The 25,387-nt window shown below is 31.3% G+C and overlaps 2 protein-coding genes across 2 annotated transcripts; both read left to right on the forward strand.

Annotated features, from left to right (window-relative positions):
* The first annotated feature begins 12,078 nt into the window (after positions 1-12,078).
* LOC137818095 (suppressor of disruption of TFIIS-like) lies at positions 12,079-15,151 on the forward strand. The gene is made up of 9 exons (XM_068621315.1): positions 12,079-12,255; positions 13,078-13,149; positions 13,245-13,310; positions 13,401-13,498; positions 13,597-13,634; positions 13,783-13,870; positions 13,976-14,314; positions 14,607-14,672; positions 14,796-15,151. The coding sequence occupies exons 2-9, from the start codon at positions 13,086-13,088 to the stop codon at positions 14,946-14,948; spliced, it is 912 nt and encodes a 303-aa protein (XP_068477416.1). The 5' UTR covers positions 12,079-12,255; positions 13,078-13,085; the 3' UTR covers positions 14,949-15,151.
* A 3,164-nt stretch (positions 15,152-18,315) lies between these two features.
* Positions 18,316-19,263, forward strand: LOC137819095 (uncharacterized). The gene has a single exon (XM_068622835.1). It carries the CDS (start codon positions 18,316-18,318, stop codon positions 19,261-19,263), a length of 948 nt encoding a protein of 315 aa, XP_068478936.1.
* The last annotated feature ends 6,124 nt before the right edge of the window (positions 19,264-25,387 follow it).

Below are 25,387 nucleotides of genomic sequence, written 5' to 3' on the forward strand. Positions count from 1 at the left end.
TATGTTGAGAGTTTTAAGAAAAAAAGTTTCATATCTTTGGATGAGATTGCCTCAAGTATCGTTAAGATCCTAATGGGGTAGTTGTTAAGATGGAGATTTTTACAGGTGACATCAATTGTCGGGTGGACCAAGTTACAATTGAAAAGTGGCACTTGGGCAACTATGATCTTAGATAAAAAGTGTTACACTTTGATTATTACTTATAACTTTTGACTAGTAGTAAGCGTTCAATCCAACAACTTGTGGCGATCATCCCCGTGACGTATCATTCACCTTCTCATTTTTCTTCAGTTTATCTCCAATATTCTTCCCCAAACTGAATATCAGAACAATTTATGAATTAGTTCTTCTTCATGTGTTATTTATTTTAAAAATAGACATACATGTGTGCTTTCCATTTGAAAAATTTACGATCGGTGTGCTTAAGATATTAAGTATAACATCTACCCAACTTCATTTGAATAGTTAGGCATCATAACAAACATTCACAGTTATTTGTAAGACATTACACTTAGACTGCTCTCCTCAATAATTGCATGGATAGGGAGGAACTTAATAAATCTTAAATAAATAAAATGTTTGTTGAATAAACTTTACCTTGATTTTTAGAAATTAGAAATTTACTTTCCTTTTCTTTCAAGTGTTTTAAATGGATGCAAAATGTAAGAGGATATTAAGCCTAATATATTTTAGGTGTGTGGAAGGAAAAGAAGCAAGAATAATTTTGAAGTCAATCAAAAGCCACTAAATTCTTGACCAAGATACCAAAGACGAGTAAAGAAAATTAAAGTAGAAAGTTAGCCATGACAACTATCAATGCAACCTAGGAAGCATGACCTCAACATGGAATACATGCTCCAAATTCTTGGTTAATTAAGAAATATTTTCTTTATTTATTTTGTTATTGAAATTCAATTTTTTTCTCCTAATGTTATAGTTTAAATATGATTTTATTGAATTGTCTTGTCAAAACCTCCTTGACCAACCCTCCTTGGAAGAAAAGACTAATGGTAGGAAATAGTGCACATATGATTTATAATGTTCAACAAAAATAGAACTTAAAATATGTGGCACTCCATTTTCATGGTATTGATTCTCTAGAAAGGTATTTAAGTCAATATGTTCCATTTTTTGCTTCATCGAGTATTCAAAACATTTCTTCCTAATTAGAGAAGAACTTGCTTTCATTCTAGTTCTTGCATGTTGATGACTATTTTACAACAAGTGTACCGCGTCAGAAGTAATAATTTGTCCCTAAGGACGAATATCAAACCCACAAGGAAAAATTGAATTATCAAGTATAATATTCACTAAATAGGAAACAAAATAGAAGTCTTAAAGCGATGTGGGGGTGGAAATGGATGAAGGACGTAGGAGATCAAGATAGAAGTGGAAGACGCAGGGAGGGAGAGGTTGATGCAGAATGTTGCAAGTGTAGTTGGTAGTTGAGCATAAGGTTTTGGCAGGAAAAAGGAGGAATAACAGCAATACACGAAGGAATACAAGAGCTTAAGAGTAGAATAAGAGACTTTTCTCTGCTAAAAAGATGGGATGGAGCTTGGTTTGGACGGTTACAGTTTTATAGGCCTAAAAGTGAAGAGACATTTCCAAAAGGAATTCTGTAGTTGAAGCGTGAGGTATGCGGGTCACTCACATTTAAAGCCATCTTAAGATATTCAGAAACTTGAAAGAGTACACAGAGTATTCCATATCAGTTTGAGGAAATGTAGGTGTACAAATTTACAAATAGTAGATTGTGTGAGTTGTTAGGTTCTGAGTTGGGTTCAAATCTAGGCCCATAGTAGTATATTGGGTATGTAATAATGCAAATTTCGTACTTAAGATGCTTTAAAGCACTAGATGTGTTATATGTTTTTCTTTTTTATAAAAGGGTTGGAGTATCCCTTAAATATCTCTATTAATTTTATTCTTTTTTTGCCAATGAAAAAGAACAAAGACGTAATTACATTTTCTCATTTAGTATATACTTGCTCCTTATTTTTCTTCTACGCAAAAGTTGTTATAGGTAATGCATTTACAAATATCAAGATGTTATGTATTGTCTCAACCTATAAACGCGATGCACAACATTAAAATTAATATATTATTTTAAAAAAAATAAATTGATTAAATTTGTCTTATTTATTTCCAATTAGAATAGTTTCAAAGTCTAAACAATTTGCCTAATCAAAGTTTTTAGATAGAGTGAGAACAAAAATAAACTTGTTCTTAGGTGAGGCTTTTACTTTCCCAATGAAGTGTTATCATGCTGTTTTTTTGACCAAAACAAAGAAGCTAGGTATCAACCCACTCACTACACCTAAATTTATTTATTTATTTATAAAATCTCCCTTTTGGGGTGGTTTGGCAAGTTGAAGGTGGTGTACACGACAAATTAAATTAATTAGTTAATTCTATACACATTCACACTGTATATAACAATATTTGAATTTATTATGCTGACATAAAAATAAATAAATAAATGTTTTATTCAGTTTTTGTTTTGTGCTCTCTATTATTGTTGGTCTTTTCAGTAGTGTGTCAATATCTGTAATTATACGTAAATATTTAATTATAATAATTACACATCAATTTCGTTGTTTTAAAAATAATAAAATAGTTATTAATTAAGATTGAATTAATATATTTATGAAATGTTAATATAAAAAAGTGGTGACAGATGATTAGAGGTAATAAAAAGTTATTTAAACCCTAATTAAACTATGCTTTCTCCATCACATGTACCTGTCACACTCAACCAACTACACCTACTTAAGCCAAATTCACTTTTACCTTTTCTTAATTATTTTCTCATTAAACTAATCATCAAGTGGAGGCTCAAGAGCTCCAATAATTGGCACCTATGTTGAAGTGAAACTAAATACAGAATCCAATGGTCTCAACAAAGTGTTTTGTCAACCTTTTTCGGTACTTATGTATGATTTTTTTTAGTTTTTTATTAATCTCAAAATTAATTAGAAATAAAAATATTTTATAGTATATAAGTTAATGCAAATCTCATTTTATAAACTATTATAATGTTAAGCTACGCTTAAATTCATTTCTTAATATGATATAAAAATTATTAATAAAGTCTATCATAATAAGATTTGTTGGTTTTATCGGACCGTAATCAGATCATCCATAAATATATAATTTCATATATGAATTGGAAAGTCTCGATGTGAGGAGGTATGTTTGAGATCTCATATAAAGTAAAAATAAAGACATTTTATAATATATAAGTAAGTGCAAATCTCATTTTATAAGTCAAAATTATAAAGCTAAGTTAAACTTAAAATTCAGTTTTAATAAAAAAATATTATTTAGCTATTATTTTCCATGAAAGTGTACTCTGAAAATATGGCTAAATTTAATTTTAGTCCTTTAAAACTTCTTAAGATAATAAAATCAAATTATAACTATGTTTACATATTCTAAAAGTATACTTATATTTCTATGAATTTTCCACCCAACTTTAGAATTTATAAACCAGTGCAGCTAATGAGAATTTGTTGAAAGAAACATAACATAGGTTAAAATCTTGACTGTTCTTTAAAAAAGTTTATATTGCCACTTGACAATAAAATGGCATATATCTAAAAAATCAGTTTCAAATAATGGATGATGATGTTGCATATGCATCTTACGTCACATTAAATAAAAAAAATTCATTTTCAAAATTTAAAATATGCAACCAAAACTAACAAAAAAATCAGTGCAAGACTAAAATTAAATTCAACTATGTTTACATAAATTAAAATTACTTTGAGTTAATTTCAATTCTACAAGTTTTTATAACTAATTTATTTAGAATACTTGACCCTCAATACAATTTTAAAGGATTTTTGAAAACTATGACTTTTAGGTGAAATTTCAGACTACTTATTAATCAAAGACTCAGTTGTATTAAATTTTTGAGTAAATTCTATTAACACTTTCCAAAGTTTTTTTAATTACATTTTCACTATTATTTTTGAAGTTCTATGTACACACACCTCTAGTTTGTTTTAAATTGACATTATTTTTTATATTACTATACATATGCACTTTAAGTTTTTAAAAATCATTTTATATCCTTAAGTTTTTTCCATCTCTTCAACTATGAGTATTTATGTGATAACCTCAAATGTAGAATTTAGTGAAAACGAGCCTTGAAAGAGCTATGAAGATCTTCATTTAATTTATAAATGCTTAAAAACATAAATTTGTTATTATTGTAATTTAAGGGTAATAGTATTTTTTACAACTAGCCAAAAATGCACTCATTTGACAATTCAAGACATTTTAATTATGTTTGTTTATTTTTTAATTTAAAATACTAAAAAGTAGTATTATATTATTAAATTCAGTTGTTAAGTCAATGTTATTTTTTTGGAAAGGTGTCAAAACTGTATTTAATATAAAACTATCCTTTAAATTGTTTTAATGATAGAAAAGTGCTATTTTTATATATTGAGATAAAAAAAATCATTAAATAAAAATTAATTTTAGAAGTAAAAATAATTAATCATTATATTAATTAAATTAAATAGTATTTTATAGATTAAAATTATTATTATTATTTAAAGTAGTTTATATTATTGATAAAATTTATAAATTAGTTGCTAGATGAGTATCTAAATAGCTACTAAGATTTTAACTACCAACTAATATAAATTTTAAAATAAATAGTTAAAAAAAAATGGTAGTTAATTAGATAATAAACTAATTAGATATTAATTTAAAAAATAATTTATAAATTTAGAAACTATTTTATATATTAATAACTTTTTAATCTATAAAATAATATTTAATTTAATTAATTATTTTTATTTTAAAATTAATTTTTATTTAATGATTTTATAGTCGTGTATATATTGATAATTTTTTTTATAAAATCTTGGTATATGTGTATTTTGTTTTGTTATAAATACACACATTTTATTGTGGTAAATATAACCTAATCATTTTGATATGATCTTGTGTGGTTAGATATTAATAAATTTAGTGAAAGAAAATGTGTAGTAATTAAGGTTTTGTGCAATAATTAAATTGCAAGTGTTTGTGATGATGAAAGAGAAAATCATTTAATAAGAATAAATAGAGAAAATTAAAAAGGGGTGTCACAATCAGAGGCAACCCAGGTGGTTGGAATTATTGAGGAGGGAAAGAGTGAAATGGAGCTTTCAAAGAGAGAGAAGAAAGAGTATTAGTATATAATCTTCTCTATATTTTAAGGATTCATTTCTCTACCCACCATTTTTCCCTTTCCACCTCTTTTCTTCTACTTAACTTGTACTTTCCCATGCCATGTAATCTTTGTTTCCCATTATTTCCTCCCAATCAATTAAATATGCCAACTACACAAGATCTACCATTTAGGATGGTCTTTTTCACTTAATTATTCATGCCATACTCTCACTCTATTCTACTTTATCAATGATATTACTAAATATTTCATTGTGTTCTTCAATCTTAGGTAACTCTCATTTTCATCTCCATCTTTAATCTAACAAAAATAGTTGAATCTTATAAACAAATATACTCTTCAATACACTATAACATCATATTTAATTCAAAACTTTCTTCAAATAATAGACATGTAAATTTGTTCTCATTCAAAATTTAAATAGTCTCAATTATATTTCATCCAAAACTTTCTTCAAATAATAGATATGTAAAGTTTAAATAATCTCAAAAAATCAGAACTATTTCGTTACTAATATAGTCACACATCACTCAGAAGTTAAGGTCAAAGACAATTTATGTACTATTTCCTCCTCCAATCGAGACAATTTTAAGAACAAAATCGTGATGAAACACAACTTCCAAAATCGACAATATTGTCGTGATTGATTGAGTCTAACGATGTTATCTTTCAGATTTGATATCGGAATAAGAACATTCAAATTGAAACCAAATTAATTGTCTCTTATCTTCTTAATCTTAATTAATATTAATTAATCTTTATATCTTAATTAATATTATTTAATTTATATCTTCGGTTCAAGTAACACTGGTCAATATTTTTTTATTAAGATTTCGGATAGGTTTATTGAATTTTCTTATTAATAATTAATAGGTTCTATAAACGAGACTTTAAATAAATTACATTAATATAAAATTATATCATATACAAATATTATATATATATATATTATTTAATTTTGTATTTTTACTTAATATAAGACTCTTATATCTTATATTTCTAAAACAAAACAAAGGCATTTTTAGAGAATTTTTTATATTATATTGGATCAGTAATATGAAATATTCTGGTTCAATATATATATATTTATTCATTGGTATGGTGAAGGTGAGGTGTTAGAAGTGGAAAAGATGAGTATATAATAATTGATTGAAAAGTGTGGTGTGGTGTGGTGATGAAATGTGTACTTGAGAAAGGCTCAATCATAGAGGGGTTTTGGTCTAAAATTCTGAAGATAATTATGCAATGATGGAGGATACTGACATCTATGTTGCTCAAATTGCTTCATGGATTTTTATCGGATAATTACTACAATTGTTTATGATTTTGGCTTTTCAACCATACGTGTAACCACTGCATTCTGGGTCGTTGCTCAAATAATGGATCTTCAGATAAACTCACACAATAAATAAATAAACCTTATTAGTCTTTGAACTTTGGCACTTTCATGAGCAATAACTCACAAAAACACTTGGAAATTCACAATTTGACCATCTCTTATAACTTCTCATCCACTCCAAAAAATAATACAATTCATGATAATGAAAGATCCAACACATTCAACCATTTGGGCCATTTTCAAAAATTTAAATTCTTCATGCAAAGTTTCATGTAAATTCTAGAAAGATGCACACCTCAATAAAATCTAAATTTGTGGATCATGCATTCTTGGAATCTTTGCCCTGTTTAATACTTTCTTTGTCTTTTCTCTCAATTAATAATGTGAACCGTAGCAAATTATGATCTTCAACTACCCAAATGTGTTGTCATTTCTAAAATATTTCTCCAAAGAGAAGCAAATTTTAAAAATAAAACACTTCTTGTCGTACATTTTTTTAATTTTGTTTTTATAAAATATGCAAAAAAAAATGGATAAGGACAAGAACAAATGTGGTCGAGCTTAATGTTACGTGTGTGTGGGAGATTTAAAGAAGTTCAAACTAAGAAGAGTAATATAAAACTTTTTATAATATTAAAAATTACATCATAGTGTAGTTAAGAGATAAAATGAAAATTATTCTCATAATGAAACTCTAGTGTGAGTTTCCTCCTCACTAACCAAACACATGCCTAAGATCTTTGGGGGAAAACAAAATGAATATTTTAACTGTAACTAAGATAAATTAATATTGAGTACTGGTCAAGAACATTGGCCTTGATGTAAAAGATCATATTAAAATAGTAACAATTAAAACAAGTGATAAAGCCCCTTATTGACTTGGTGTCTTTCCATCAAAGATCAAACAAATTTTAAAATCTGAAATCATATTATATGGCCTCGTTAACAATGATCATTACCATGCCTTAAAATATTAGGTTAAATATATTTTATTTCGATAGGCGAAATTGGTGATTTAACTAATTCAAATTTTAGACATTTTGAGGATTGATGATAAGAAAATTATTAAAATAAGTTTTTATTAATATAGTTTTTTTTACGTAATAAATTAAATTATTATATAAACTGTATTATAATATTATAATCTTTATGATATTTATGAATTAGGACAAAATATTTTAACATCTTAGATTTACATCGAAAATCTATCTATCAAGTAATGAAAAAAATATTAATAATAACTCATTTTAATATATTTTTTTAATACGAGTACTTAAAAAGTCTAAAATTTAAATTGAAAATCTAATTAGAACTTGAGTTAATAGAGATTAACCCTGAAACTAAAAGAATCACATGCAAAATCTATGCAGGTTAATTACCTTTAAGTTTTTGATAAATTTGGAACTCTTAGTAAACATCTGCTAAAGTTCAGATAAGGGAAGCTAGTCTTATTCTTTTAAATAAAATCCTAAATTAGAATATCTGAATGTGGAGGTGACGTGATCACTAATTCCAATTTTTGCTTACAGGATTGTCTCTTTTGAAGAGTAAAGTAATATATTGACTGAAATGACTGATTTCTGAATATTTTATATTAATTTTAAGATAAATAAGTTGTTGAAAGTGTTTGTGATTGAAAATTAAAAGTGTTTACGAAGAGTGAAACATCAGAAAAATAACATATTTAATCGTAAAATATTTTACCGTTTAATAGTCATAAAATTGTTGTGGTTTTGTTCTCCAAAACCAAAATCAAATAAAATAATAGTTTTGTAGTAGGAAAAATACAAAAGAGATGTTGATGATTAATCTGATTGGCGAAACCGTAAGTTTTGTCGTAACACAAAGGACGTTTGAAAGTGGTGCTCTTATTAGCTGTAAGGTGTTCGTTAAAAGTCCACTTACGTGCACCAAGAATCCAGAAGTGTGTAGCGAGTGATCATGGTTTATGCAACCAGAACAATTTTTTTCTCCTTTCACAAAAACACCCTAAAATATCTTTGCTCAAGGAAAACCCTTTGGAGGAAAAAGCCATGGACCCTCTAACTCTTTAACAAAGTTCACTGCCCCAAATCTCTGAGGCTATTGTTCATGTTACACTGAGCTGTACACGACTTGGTTTTGTCATTTTTCTTCATTTTGCAACACACAATTTTAGCCAACTACGACTTCTACACGCAAAAGGGTAAGTAGTTAAATATATGATTAGATCAAAACATTATTCTAGTTTAGGATTCTTGTTTCTTCCACCTTGTCATTTGCATAGGTGGCTTCCACTTTCTGACATGAGAATAACTTCTATTTTTAAGGACACTCACACCCAAATCTCAAACTAATCTAAACATATCCTCACACTTTGACATTAAAACAAAAATAATATAGAAAATAAATGTTTTCGTATTAAAATAATTCCCATGTTTTTCTATGAACCATAATGTATAAGATCATGGCCGCAATTAAAAAAATTTGAAGACTTTGAATATTGAACGTGTGTGGGGATTGTGCTAAGCCAAGAAATTTGTGGATAGAAGTTGATGAGAAGTGCAACATTTTCTTTTGCATTCTCTTTTCCTTCCTTTATTTGGTGGACTTGAAAAGCACTTCTAGCCCACAAAAACTAAAGCTAAAAAGCATTATAAAAAGGAACTTCAAGCATATGTTTTTAGTGTGGGCACAAGGAAGTTTATTATAAAATAGTACCAACATTTTCTTTTTTCCTCCTTCAAGTTCATGTGGTTAAGTTATCCTTATATAACTTTTGAGATTGTGAAATTTTCTTAGGAAAATCATACATGGAGAATTTATAAATAGTTATCTCTAAAAAAATAAAAGACATGAAATAAGTTTTTTAATAAGTTAAAATTAATTTAATACACAAGTAAAAATTATCTTTTTTTTTTATAAAAAAAAACACGTTTAAACGACCCTATTGAAATATGAAATATACAAGTAAAAGTCATTATAACTTGAGTTACTTTTGTTTAGTTTGAATTTCTTTAATACAATGAAATATAAAATCCACAGACAAAACTACATTTTCTTACAATAATTATCTAAAGATCATATAAAAATTTACATTGACTATGCATAGCTATTAAATTCGAAATATATATGTAAATGGGAAAATGAAAAAAAAAATATGGCGCATGAACAAGGTGGAATGATATTTGTGGGACAACTCAAAACCATGAACTCGGTGTTTCAATTGTTTTCCAACAAATCCACGTGTCTCTTCCTTCAAATTGCTTAATTATATCAACATCTTGTAGGTAAAGTAATAATAACATTGAGAAACTCATTTTTAATTTAAAAAATATGAGTTGGAAATTTTATATAATTACAAATAAACTTTATTATCTTAAAACTTTATATTAAAAGTAAATATTCATCTTATATATAGTTGGTGATGATTTATTTATAGTAGTCAAAATTTCATCACACATATAAATTCACGAGGCATGAACATGTGGTGAGAAAATTTTAGGATCATAGTGACTAGCTAAGGGTCTAAGATGGCTTTTGAGTTGACACATTTTATGTAGAATTCTTGGTTAATTTGGAACACGGGTGACATTGGTAGATCATATCGTTCCTGTTTCACATTTTCTGCATTTTAAACTTGTAATGTTTCAACCTATATTAATGTTTTTTTGGGAAAGTGTCTGGATTGCAATTGTTGGTGAGATCTAGAGGCATATGAATAAATTCATCTTTAAAGGTGGAGTAATAGACCATTTTGATTTTTTTTTCTTTTGTCCAACTAAATATCTGGTCTTGAATTACATCTAAAGTTGTGCACGCCTGTTTTTTCTAGTCGAATTGGTGTCTAAACCTGTTAATGTGTTGGTTTATGATTAAAAGTCTTTGACTTCACAGATTTTTAGTTTGAGTAGGATGCTTGTGTGGTGTTATTATATTTCTCTGTTTAGTAGCTTAAGTTCAGTTGAGTGGAATAACTGGTTATTTCCGGTTTGATTTGTAAATAGTGTTGGACCACCCTGAAATGATTCATATTTATTTATTCTTTCTTTCTGATAAAAGAATATGACTTTTGAGCAAAATATATTAACCCCACAAAAATTATTGCATTGATGATGAAGTTTTGAAGGAAAAAATCTTTGAACTTTGCATGTTTAGGTTGGAGTATATGATGATGGTGGGAAGCAAAAATGAAGCTAACAAAGAAGAGCAAAGTAATGACTTGGGAAAGATTTTAAACTTCATTGTCTCACCATAATTAGGAGAGCATTATTAAGACTTTCAAAATCTTTACACCTGTATCAACCAGGATTATTTATAATGACATCATCTCTATTTGCATTTGTATGGAAAAATTCAAACTTTTTCAATTACATCAATAAGAACAATAAGGTTTAATATTTGCTTCTGTTAATCCAAGAAATGTATCAATAAGTTTGTTAATTTCTCCTAAATTACCCATTTCGTAAAGCTTCAAAATGAGAATTTGTAAATTTAAATTTGTACATTGCTACGTGAATGAATATTAATTTATAAAAAAAATTTAGAAGTGAATTTTAAGTTAAACTTAATCTTACAAAACCAAACGTTAAATCTTAAACTCTAAACCTTAATTCTTTTTCCAAATTGCACAAACTTCTTATAAAATATACGACTTTCTGGAGGTAGATGATGATATCTATACAAATGAATCTTCTATATATCGCACAATGAAGTACCATATGAGTGGGTATATAAGAATCCAAATCTGTCGCTCATATTATGATATTCTATAACCTAGGTCTTTTCGTTCATTCATCTGACTTATGTTCTTCATATAACATTCAGATCGAATGACTCTATGAAATTACATAGCTACTTTCACATGGTACGAAATAACGTATGAGACATCTACTAATATACTATGAAATTTCTTATATTTAGTGACGTGAGTTCTTTAACTTCAAAAATAAACTAACTATGAATGAGAAGTTAGGAAGGAAAGACTAGATTTTAATTTCCTAATCATCATTAGAGGCTATTTTTTTCTTAAACATAAGACCCATGGATTGATCTATTACAAAAAAAAAGGTATAAGGTTAAGTCAAATGTGAAGGTAAGATTCATTTATAAATATTTAACAAATATTAATATATCCTTTATGGATAACCATAACTAAAGACATTATTAATTTTCATATAAATCATGTTTAAAATGTGCATATGATTAGCTGGGAAAATCAAGCTAAATGATTTTCCACCAAAAAAAATTGGAAACAAGAGTGTTGTTTCCTATACAAGGTGACAACTAGCATGAGCCTCCACCTCTATTTTGTGCTGATGCAGCTGGCACATTCCCCTTTATACTTTATTAATTGGTAATGCAGAAGTAAAGGTAAAGGAAAAATCAGATTTTGGTTCTAAAATTCAGTCAAAAACAAAACACCATTTAAAAAGAAGGAAAAAACCTTAACCAATTATATTAGTTGTCACTTTCTTGTAGAACTGAAAATTATAATATTCTTTGTACATGTTCCATTGGTCATCTAATTTGAATATTAAACGTAATTGTGAAGAAATAATGCAGTATTATATTCATAGACCTTGACACAGAAGCAATCCTTCTCTATATAAACCAACTCTTGCCTCTCTTCTTTCTCCCCCTTCTCCCTCTTGCTTCCTACAGCAACTTTGCATTGTCTTCTAACTTTGCTTCTCCATACCCTCTTCTTCTTTTTCCTTTCCCATCATTCATTGTTCCCTCTTTGGTAAGCTAATAGCTTGGTCTATTCTTTCATGCAAACCATTCTATTTGGTTCTTTTTTTTCTCTGCACCATTGTCCTGAATCCTTCACTTTTGATTTTCAATCAGCCATGTCTTCATCACCCTTCAAACATAATTAAGACAAGGCCATGAGTACCATGATCATGAGTTTTGAGGTTTTGCCTGGAAATTTACCAGCATGGAACCAGATTTTGGAATAAAGAACAATAGCTGCCATAAATCTTTTATTTAGAAATGTGTTTTCTAAAAAATATGCATTGCTGTAAAGCGATGTCTTTTTTCTTGGACAATCCACTTGGTACTTTCAGTTGGATCGTGAAAGCTTGTTGAATGAGCAAATTGTATGCTTTCAAAAGTTTTTTCACTTTTGGAAGTGGTTTTCTCTGTCACATGAACTCTGTTCCAAGGTTTTATTAATGGGTTTGTTCCCTTTCACACAAGTCCATTTCTTGTGGCTTCAAAGTTTTATAATTTAAAGCAAGGGTTACCAAGTTTCTTTAAGTTCTGTGCCACCAAAGGGGCACTGTTTCACTGTTTTATTTTTTAATTCAATCCATTCCACTGGCTGTGAATTGTCCACTCAGAAACTTCACAAAGCCTTATCCTAACTGGTTTGGATTGCCCCCTTATTTGTCTCCCCTTGTGGACACTTTAACCACTTTTGGTGTTAATGAGTAAAAAAAGTCATCTATATCTGGTTCCATAAAGCCATGGAGAATCAAAATGAATTGGCCTATAAATTTTTATTGGTTCAAATGAAGCTTTCATGGAACTTACACACTTTTTTTTCTGTTCTATGTTTAAGGCTTTGAAATGGAGTTCGAAGACCGCTTCAGACACCAGGCTCAGAGACCAAAATATGATTGCCTTCTTTTTGGTGAGCCTTGTGTTGCTATCAGAACAACTTTAAAATACCAAAATGAATTTCCTTATTCATGTATGCTGTGTTATAACTCTGAGATTCTTCTGCAGATTTAGATGATACTTTGTATCCCCTCAAATCTGGTATTGCAGAAGCATGTCTCAAAAATATTAAAGGTAAGCCACTGTGCCATATATCTATGTCACAGCATTCTCAGAAATGACTTTGTAATTTTGTACTCACGTGAGTGGTATCATTGATCACAGACTACATGGTTGAGAAGCTTGGCATACACCCTAGCAAAATTGATGACTTGTCCAACCTACTTTACAAGAATTATGGAACAACTATGGCTGGTCTAAGGGTATGTTTCCTTATCATATTCCCTGTGAAATTGGTTTCCATTATTAAATTCTTGAAACACTAACACCCATAATTGTTTTTGTTTCATTTTTTATTCAGGCAATTGGATATGACTTTGACTATGATGAGTATCATAGGTACCTTAGCCTTTTTCTTTTGCCCCATCACTTTCAAACTGATAAAAAAGTGTTTTTTTTTCTTTCAAATGATAAAAAGTGTTTTTTTCTTTCAAAACTTGTGTTTATTTTGAAATGGTGACATTGGTTTGTTAATCACTGCTTGCAGTTTTGTTCATGGGAGATTACCTTATGAGAACCTAAAACCAGACCCAGTTCTGAGGAACCTGTTGCTGAGCCTGCCCTATAGGAAACTTGTAAGTTGTTCTATGACCAATATGGAAAAGCAGTAAAATAAGTCACATAAGATGGTGCATAATATCTAATGTGACCTTTATTGCTTCTCTTGTTTTTGTGAACAGATCTTCACAAATGCAGACAAAGTCCACGCAGCTAAGGCACTTAACAGGCTTGGATTAGAAGACTGCTTTGAAGGAATCATATGCTTTGAGACCCTTAATCCCATCCACAAGAGCACTGTTTCTGATGATGAAGATGACATTGAGTTTGTGGGATCAAGGACAACCACTCCAACCACTACTAGTAATGGTCCAGCCACTTCTCAAATCTTTAACATCATAGAACATTTTGCTAAGCCCAATCCCAGTACAATCTTGCCAAAGACACCAATTATTTGCAAACCATCAGAAAATGCCATTGAATTGGCCCTCAAGATAGCCGACCTTAAACCTCAAAGAACAGTAAGAAATTTACCCTTTACAAGCTTCATGATTTCAAGCTAAAATACCCTTTCAACAGAGTTAATTATCTTAAATTTACAAGGTTTCAACTTAATCTCCAAAATGGTCTTGCTTTTCTTAGTTTATCACGTCAAGTTATTCCACTCAGTAACACATAAAAAATTGTGAAAAATGTCACATCAGATTAACGTTTGTGACCTCAGTCAATTAAGGACAGTTTATTTGTTTTCACTTATCCAATGTTGTTCCTTGTTCCTTGGCTTAATTATTGTCTTTTTGGTTCTTATATCAGTTGTTCTTTGAGGACAGTACCCGTAACATACTAGCTGGAAAACGTGTGGGGCTTCACACTGTGCTGGTAAGTCATTGGAAATTTTGTCATGTAGCAGAAACTATTACTGGTAGTAGCATTTTAGTGTATATATATAAACCCTGCATCACCAAATTTGAGGCTCTATAACTCATTGATTGCTACATACAGATTGGTACATCACAAAGATGTAAGGGTGCAGATTATGCCTTGGAAAGCATTCACAACCTTAAGGAAGCTGTGCCACAACTATGGGAAGCTGATATAAAATCAGAAGTTGCATACCCTGCAAAGATTGCTGTGGAAACAACAGTCACAGCTTGAGATTGAACATGATGATGCATCAAATTATGTCCCTTCTTCTATATTGTTCATTTAATCAATTGAAATTTCACCACCATCAAAAAACAAAAAAAAAAACAAAAAAAACAAAAGAGAGAGCAATGGGAATTCCCCAACTTCAGATGTAGTAGTTGTAGCTGATGTAGATGCTTTGTAAGATTCCAATAAATTAGTCATTAAAATAAGTCCTCGTTTTTGGCCTTACTATGTTAAGCATCTATAACTAAAATTGCCTTCCTCATTCACCAAAATTTCCTCAAGATTTCCCTTTCTTAAATTATTATGATTGTTATTGTTGGAGAGGGTGCAGCAAAGTAAGTAGCAAAATTTGAATAAAATAACCTTGTGAAATGAAAAAATTTAATCTAAAGAAATTATTAAATTTTAGGTTTGTGATTGAAAAAATTATTGTAAAAAAAACTATGTTAAAAATTTAAATCTTCTTATATAATGTTCCGGCATGCTCGCATCATTTAGAATTTGACGCAAATGATAATTTAAATATAGTTTTCGCTTTTAATTCTCTTACTATCTTTTATAAACAAAACTGTGATGAAATTTTGAACTTAAAAGCAGATAACATCTCATATACATTTATTAATCATAATAATATTATTTCAATAGACTTATGTCATAACATTATAATGATATTATCTCAACAGATTTAAATCAAAATATATAAATTATTTAAAAATGGAACACCAAGAAACATAGGAAAAATTCAATAAATTATAATATATAAAATGGTGTTGACAATAAAATTTGGTTGTTCAACAAAATTGAAGTGTGAACTATGTATTTTACATTTCACGTGAATTGTCACGCAATTGCTTGCATAGCAATGATAATAATAAGGTGTGAAATGGTCAATTTCACATTTTATACAGAACTAACTTCTAAGTAAAGTAGGTTTGACAATTAATAAAAAAAAAACTTGAACCCAACCTAGGGGCCAAAGTTGCTTAGCAAATTAATATTTTAATCATAAACCATAACTCCTTGTCTCCATCAAGGAATATAATAATTAATTCAACACTAAAGAGAAAAAGAAAAAAAAAATCAATCTGAGATATGGATGTAAAATCATGTGAAACTATCTTCATTAACAAAATATTACTAATTTAAAAGACATGAGCAATAATATTTTAATGTGTAAAGATAATTCTTTTGCTTTACAATTTTTTTACATAAGCCTCCAATTCATCATAGTTGTAACTTATTCCTTTATAAGAAGGGTAAAATTTGAATAGTTTAGACAAGGTTTTATAAAGGGTAAAAAAGGTACTTTAGATAATGCTTAGAAGACTAAAAGTAATATATTTCAAATAAAATAAGGACAAAAATATTGAAAAGAATTCAAAATAAAATTACACAATTTTAATATGATAAAAATAAATTTAATATTTTTGTATTGATGCTTCATCTTGCGAGTTCTCTTATTAAACTCTTTCAACTTTTAAACCTAAACTCGTACAAAAGTGAAAATAACAAATTTTCAATTTCACAAAAATAATTAAACCCCATTGCAGAAAAAATTTATGTGAACAAAATATATCATTCTGAAATATATATTTACATTTTAAAATATTTATACATTTGGCATTTTAAATTGTTTCACTTTATGTATAATAAAATGTCAGAATGATTATTAATATAAATTTTACTTCGTTATAAATTAATTTGCATCTTATTAGAAAAGTTAAACCAGAACAAGTGAATGGTCAAACTCTTTAAACGAAATATATATATAATAATAGGAAATTATTTTCTGGAGAATGCACTCCGTGGAAGTTATATGAAATGAGGATTGTTTAAATAGATATAATATATATATATATATATATATATATATATATATATATATATATATGCATGAAAGTGTGTACGTAGTTATACTCAAGACTATATTTTCTTTGACTATTCTTGCTATGCTTCCTTTTTTTTAGGTAACCTTTGATATATGTAATAATATAATATTAATAATAATAACAATGTTTTCTTTTACTAATAGAATAAAAAAAATATTTCTTTATAATAAAAATGATAATTATTTTTATTTAAGTATTGTTTTATTAAAATAATATTTTAAAATTGTTTAAATGATATTTTTTATTAAATTTATACTTAACAAGATTTTAAATTTATATTTTTTAATTTATAATATATAAGTTTATTTATATGTATATTCATGAATATATATATTATATATATATATATATATATATATTTTTTTCTTTTCTCCAACGTAGCTTTCCCTTTCTTCCACCACTTCCATGGTCAAGTAAACAACTCCTTTACTTACTCTGCTATTTGAAGTTGTCTCTCTAATTAGTAAGTTTTCATTATAAATAAAATATTTTGGGATATTGACTTAATAGATTTTTTTTATCTGCGACATGATTTTGTTTGTTTGAATTTGTCTTTCTTAAAATAATTTTATTTTTTAAAAATTTGTATAATCATAGAAGTATTATTAGGTTGGGTTAATTGATCACCCGACTTATCAAGTATAATTTAATTATATTAGATTGAGTTTTATTTATGATTGAATCAAATCTGATCTAACTCAAACTAACTTACTTTTATAGAAGATGGGGATGAGTTTCATACGGGTGACACAAGATTCAACCTTAGACTCATTCTAACACTTGTCTCATAGTCATCTGTAGTTCTTATAACCCTAGACAAACCTACAACTCTCGTAGTGATGGTGTATCCTCCTTTGTTTCGTCTCTATCATTTGCCTTTGAGGTTCACCTCCATTGTATTTCAACCCTAATATTACCGGACAAAATCATTATTAGACTTAATTACAGGAATATAATCACTATTAATGAGTCTATAATTAGACTTAATTATAGGAATATAATCACTATTAATAGGTCTATAATTAGTCTTAATTACAGATGTTATGGGAGAAAAAGAATCGGTACGGTTCTAATGCTATGGTTATATATATGTATCATTGCTATAGATGAGAGACAGATTGAATAAAACAGAGAATATTCTTTCATGGTATCAGAGCACAAAACTCTGATACCCGACAAACACAAAGCAAAGGCAACGGTGCACAACCATGGCAGATGCACCAGAAAAAAATAATGCCAACAAAGCAGAGCACGAAGGAGGAGGTGCTAAGAAGACCTACTCGTCATATGATCTCAACGCGAGTGACAATCCCTGAAACATAATCACGCAAGTCCAATTGCGCGGAGAAAATTACGACGAATGGGCAAGAGCAGTAAAGATCTCGCTTCGTGCCCGGAGAAAATGGGGCTTCATTGATGGAACACATATCCAACCAGAGGATGAGGCACCCGACCTTGAAGATTGGTGGACCGTGCAGTCCATGATTGTATCTTGGATTCTAAACACCATTGAACCAAGCTTACGATCCACAGTAGCATATGCTGAGACTGCACATAACTTGTGGGAAGACATTAAAGAAAGATTCTCGGTCGTGAATGGACCTAGAATTCAACAACTAAGGTCGGACTTGTCAAGATGCAAGCAGGAGGGAATGGTGGTGGCAACTTACTTTGGAAAATTGAAGGTCCTTTGGGATGAGCTTGCTAACAGTGACAAAATTCCATCTTGTACGTGTGGTGGATGCAAGTGTGGGATTGGTGCTCAGTTGGAAAAACGAAGGGAGGAGAAGAAGGTTCATCAACTCCTTATGGGGTTGGATGACGCAAGCTACGGGACAGTAAGATCAAACATTCTGGCCTCAGATCCATTGCCGTCTCTGAACCGCGTATATGCTATGTTGGTACAAGAAAGAGTGAGAATGATGGCCAAATCAACGGAAGAAAGGGGGTTGGTCGTGGGTCTCGCGATGCAGGCCAACTACAAAGAAAAAGGGCGTGGAGATATGGTAGAAAAATTAATGACGTGCAGTCATTGCGGTAAAAATGGTCATGACATGAAGGGATGCTTCCAATTGATCGGATATCCCGAATGGTGGGGTGACAGACCAAAAAGTGAAGGCAAATGGAACGGCAGGGGACGCCAAGGGATGCGAAACAAAGGTAACCCGACACGTGCAAATGTGGCACACGCTAGTGGAAGCAACAGTCAAGCCAACAATGACGACAAGAAACTTGAGATGGCAGGTCTGACCAATGAACAATGGAAGGTACTAGTTGATATGATCAACAAACAAAAATCAAATGAATCAGAGAAAATGACTGGTAAGAGCATTTGGGATTTGTGGATTATTGACAGTGGGGCATCAAACCATATGACCGGGTCACCGGAAAATTTGAGTGAAAAGGAAACTATACAAAGGTGCCCGTAGGGTTACCCGATGGTGAACGTGTTCTAGCTTGCGAACAGGGAACAGTGACTCTTGAAGAAGGACTTGAATTGAAAAATGTCCTTTATGTTCCCAAATTAAAATGCAATTTACTTTCAGTACCTCAATTGACGGATGAAGAAAATTGTGTTGTAACATTCACTGATAAATTGTGTATTATACAGGACCGCACTTCGAGGACGCTGATTGGAGCAGGTGAACGGAAAGATGGGCTTTATTGGTATCGTGGGGTACGGAAGACTCAAGCATGTCATGTCAAGATGGAAAATCAACTAGCACTTTGGCACCAAAGATTAGGACATCCGTCATTTCAGATTGTGCAAATGCTTCCTAATATAAGTGGGAAATGTACTCGTGATGAGTTGAATACAGTTTGTGAAGTTTGTGAAAAATCGAAACAAACGAGAGATAAGTTTTTCTTAAGTGCGCATCAAGCTTTGAATATTTTTGATTTAATTCATTGTGACTTATGGGGTCCTTATAAAACTCCTTCATCCTGTGGTGCTTCATATTTTTTGACAATTGTGGATGATTGTTCACGGGCAGTTTGGATCTATTTGTTAAAAGAAAAAACAGAGGTATCAGTGACTTTGAAAAAAAATTTCACACTCGTTGAGAGGCAATACAACAAATGTGTTAAAATGGTTCGCTCTGACAATGGAACCGAATTCATGTGTCTAAAACACTATTTCATTCAACAAGGTATCCTTCACCAAACTTCCTGTGTCGGGACCCTGCAACAAAATGGACGCGTCGAACGCAAGCATCGGCATATTCTGAATGTTGCTCGGTCATTACGGTTTCAAGGCAATCTTCCCATTAAATTTTGGGGGGAATGCGTTTTGACTGCAGGCTACTTAATCAATCTCACACCATCCTCCATTCTAAAAGGAAAAACCCCTTATGAAGTGATCCATGGATGTGTACCCAGCTACGCGCACTTACGAGTATTTGGTTCATTATGTTATGCTCATAATCAAAATAGACAGCGGGATAAATTTGATAGTTGTAGCCGAAAATGTTCACGGGCAATTGTGGATGATTGTTCACGGGCAATTTGGATCTATTTGTTAAAAGAAAAAACAGAGGTATTAGTGACTTTGAAAAAAAATTTCACACTCGTTGAGAGGCAATACAACAAATGTGTTAAAATGGTTCGCTCTGACAATGGAACCGAATTCATGTGTCTAAAACACTATTTCATTCAACAAGGTATCCTTCACCAAACTTCCTGTGTCGGGACCCTGCAACAAAATGGACGCGTCGAACGCAAGCATCGGCATATTCTGAATGTTGCTCGGTCATTACGGTTTCAAGGCAATCTTCCCATTAAATTTTGGGGGGAATGCGTTTTGACTGCAGGCTACTTAATCAATCTCACACCATCCTCCATTCTAAAAGGAAAAACCCCTTATGAAGTGATCCATGGATGTGTACCCAGCTACGCGCACTTACGAGTATTTGGTTCATTATGTTATGCTCATAATCAAAATAGACAGCGGGATAAATTTGATAGTCGTAGCCGAAAATGTGTGTTTGTCGGGTATCCATATGGCCAAAAAGGATGGAAATTATTTGATTTGGAAACAGAAACTTTCTTTGTCTCTCGTGATGTACATTTTTTCGAAAATAAATTTCCATATTTTGAAGCCAAAAAGATGGACACTGCACCACCATTGCAAAACCCAATTATTGCCAACTCTTTAGAAACTGGAACGGACCCACATTTTCTTCATGAAGTTGCCTCCTCAAACCTAGATGACTGCATCGTCAACCAACCCATTGCATCTCCCATCCCAGCCAAGGAGGATGCTACCCTCACAGATGACTTCGACCACACTATCAACGACTCCGATCCGTGTATAGAAGCCTCGACGCTACCTGCGGATCCACCGCCGCGTCCGACGGAGACGGCGCCGTCGGTTTCTTCACCACCGCTGACGGCCGCGGTTCCCCTTGGGCGAGGACATCGCGCGAAGCTGCCTTCTATACGGTTACGCGATTTTGTCGCAGCCACCACGATACCGTCAAGCCCCTCTGTTCCGTCACCTCCTTCAATAGAATCCTCAGGTGTTTCGTATCCTATACATGATTTTGTGAATTGTGATTCCTTTTCTAACCATCATCAAAGTTTTCTTGCCTCTTTACACACCGAGCAGGAACCCCTGTTCTTTTCTCAAGCGGTCCGAGAACCCCGGTGGCGTGATGCTATGGCACAGGAGATTCATGCTCTCGAACTCAATGACACCTGGAAACTCACCGCTCTCCCTCCTGGAAAGAAGGCACTTGGGTGTAAATGGATCTACAAAATCAAATACAACTCGGATGGAACAATTGAAAGATTCAAGGCTCGATTGGTAATTCTTGGCAATCATCAAGTGGAGGGTTTGGATTACAACGAGACGTTTTCTCCTGTCGTAAAGACGGTAACCATTCGCACAACTCTAGCAGTAGCAGCCGCAAAAGATTGGGAGCTTCATCAGATGGACGTTCACAATGCGTTTCTCCATGGTGATCTTAATGATGAGGTTTATATGAAACTCCCTCCTGGCTTCCAAGAATCTCAACCAGGGGCAGTGTGCAAGCTTCAAAAGTCTCTATATGGCCTCCGACAGACCCCCAGGTGTTGGTTTGCTAAACTATCTTCTTCTCTCACTCGTTACGGCTTCCAACAATCCCCGAAGGATCATTCCCTGTTTACTCTCAATAATAATGACATACAGTTGGTTGTGCTAGTCTACGTTGATGATCTTGTGATTGCAGGGAATAATGGTACTGCCATCCAATGTTTTAAAGGCTACTTAAATCAATGCTTTCATATGAAAGATTTAGGCCGCCTCAAGTACTTCCTGGGGGTTGAAGTTGCTCGCTCCCCAACGGAATCTTCCTTTGTCAGAGGAAATATGCCTTAGATATCATTACTGAAGTCGGATTGTTGGGTGCGAAGCCCGCCACTACACCATGTGAAGAAAATCACAAATTGAGCTCCGCTACTGGTTCTTTTCTTTCTGACCCGGCTACTTATCGTAGACTTGTTGGGAGGTTAATTTATCTGTGTTTCACTCGACCTGACCTTGCCTACAGTGTCCAAGCTTTATCTCAATTTATGCAAAATCCACGCTCCGAGCATTGGCAAGCTGCTCTTCGTGTTGTTCGATATTTAAAGGGGCATCCTGGACAAGGAATACTCCTACCTCGAGAGAACAACTTACAACTCTTTGGGTGGTGTGATTCTGATTGGGCAAGTTGTCCACTGACACGGAAATCTCTCACCGGATGGTTTATTCAACTCGGCACTTCCCCAATCTCTTGGAAAACCCAGAAACAACAAACGGTTTCTGCCTCCTCTGCTGAGGCTGAATATCGATCAATGGCTAAGACCACCCGAGAATTAAAGTGGATTAAAGACATTCTCGCTTCTCTACATGTTCCTCATCCTGACCCAATTCGTCTTTATTGTGATAGTCAAGCAGCACTTCACATTGCTAAAAACCCGGTCTTCCACGAACGCACCAAACACATTGAAGTTGACTGCCACTTTGTTCGAGATGAAATCATTCACAAGCACCTTCTTCCATCCTATGTGCCCACACATACACAACTAGCTGACCTTTTCACCAAAGCTCTCGGTGCTAAAAAGTTTGGAGCCATCTTGGTCAAGTTGGGCATTCAAGACTTACATGCTCCAACTTGAGGGGATATTACCGGACAAAATCATTATTAGACTTAATTAGACTTAATTACAGGAATATAATCACTATTAATGAGTCTATAATTAGACTTAATTATAGGAATATAATCACTATTAATAGGTCTATAATTAGTCTTAATTACAGATGTTATGGGAGAAAAAGAATCTGTACGGTTCTGTACGGTTCTAATGCTATGGTTATATATATATGTATCATTGCTATAGATGAGAGACAGATTGAATAAAACAGAGAATATTCTTTCACCTAATATTAGATAAACAAACATAAATTCTCGTATCTATCATTCGCCTCCGTCACATCTCTAACAATAACATTGGGCAAACAAACCTAATTATTATTGCAGTGTGTCTTCTTCTTCACACTAATCCCAACATTCTCACCTTTGTCATTCTCCTTTGCCATTCGCCTCCATTATTTTCCTTTGACTTTCACCTTCCCCTTTCGCCTCTGTTATTTGTCTCTGTGTTGTTTGCTTCTATCATTTCTCTCTATTGTTCATCTATTTTTCCTCTTCTCCAACCAATCCTATCTTCTACCTCTATTTCAGGTCAAACTTTTTACATTTTAATTTTCCATTCTTTTAAATGAAAACATTATCTTTCTTCTTTGTCACTTTTTATCTTTGTGTCATTGTCTTTCTTATAATTTAAAAAAATGCAAGCTCTTCGTTGCAAGCTTAAAGCAAACCAACATGTGTTGTGTGACTTTAGTGTGCTAACAATAATAGGGATGTTGATAAGAAACAAAGGAAATTAGGTATTGAAAAGGATGTGAGGTTGACCCTAATGCAAACTTTATTGAATAGAGAGTTCATGCATATGCATTATTCTGCTCACATTTCTGAATTTTATTGTCATTGATTGGTTAAAGGAAATTGCTTCCCCAATTAACAAAATAAGGTTTGTGTACTTGTATAGACAAAGTGGACTTAGATAGTACTTGAGATGAGCTGTAACAATCGGTGTAGGTGTCAGTCTCTTGGTTGCTACCTTATACTTTAATACTTCACTCCTTCATATTTCAAGACTTCTTCTCCCTAGCTCCTTAGTGCTCGGTTGGGAATAAACCTCCAGAAAGTTCTCCAATGATCAAGTAAGTACCCTGTGTTAAGAGAGTGTATTCTAAAATTGATAAAAGCTTACCTTACTCCATTGTAGAGGGCTTATTTATAACATTTAATAATGATCCATTTGATTGATGCGTCGTATCTGACATATATCTGCACTAAATCAGTATTAGCTAATTTCTCGGGAGGTAACCCTGATTTATAGGGAGGTATGTTTGGATCATATCTTCAACAAATCAGTGTGAATGCATTATATTTTGGAATTGGATTATTTAAGACCACATACTAGTGATGGTATATTATGTGAATTTGTGGTTTGTAATATTAAATACAAGAACCTATGATCTAAATTATGTAGATTAAGGTATCTCAAATTAAGAAATTGCAAAAGAGTTCTTACACCAGGAACATATTTTTTAGTATATAGTGATTTGTGAAATGAACTTTCCCTTGTGCAAAAGTTGCACAAATCAAAAGTATTTAGTATGGTGAGGTATTAGTATTTGTAATATATATCAATACAAGTATTCTAAATTGTGTTTGTTTGATATTATTTATCTTATATATATTTGAATTATGATTAATTTTATATATTAATATTATATTTGATAGCTTACCCATCTTGAATTTATTTTACAATTTTCTGATTGTGTTTGGTATATGAATAGATGAGACTGCAAGTACAAAATGTACTTATAGACACTTCTAGAAACTGTTGTTTATATATATATATATATATATATATATATATTTTGAAATATTTTATATTAGATTATATGGGTGTTGCAAACAAAATATTATTATATAGTTTAGTAATCAAAGTACAATTCTTATTTGATATTTTTGTCAAAATATTAATTATCTAAAATCAATTTATGAAAATGAATTATAAAGAATATATTATTTAATTGGATTGGTTCTGAATATCAAAAGCTATCGAATTGATCGGATTTGAATTTAGTGCACTGATCCAAAATTTTCAATTTAGATTTATTTGAACTTATCAAGTTCATATTAAGCTCAATTAATAACCAATTAGATAAATATATAAAGGTTTAACAAACGAGGGGTTTAGTTACAAACAAAATGAATATTGAAAATATCTATAAATTCTTTTACATCATCATTGATTCTTACTTTTTTTTTTCAATTTAAGCTTCTTTACAAGTATTCTTCTCTCTGTCCAGAATCTTTCTTTGAATTCTTATATTGGTCCCAAAAAAAATTCTTACACTTTTACATTTCATCAATAATTTATTTATTGAGTTATAATTATTTTATTTGTAGAATAAATAAAATATAAAATTTTAGAGATTTATTTATATTA

This window comes from Phaseolus vulgaris, chromosome 10 (assembly GCF_000499845.2).
Source record: "Phaseolus vulgaris cultivar G19833 chromosome 10, P. vulgaris v2.0, whole genome shotgun sequence".
Classification (NCBI taxonomy): domain Eukaryota; kingdom Viridiplantae; phylum Streptophyta; class Magnoliopsida; order Fabales; family Fabaceae; genus Phaseolus; species Phaseolus vulgaris.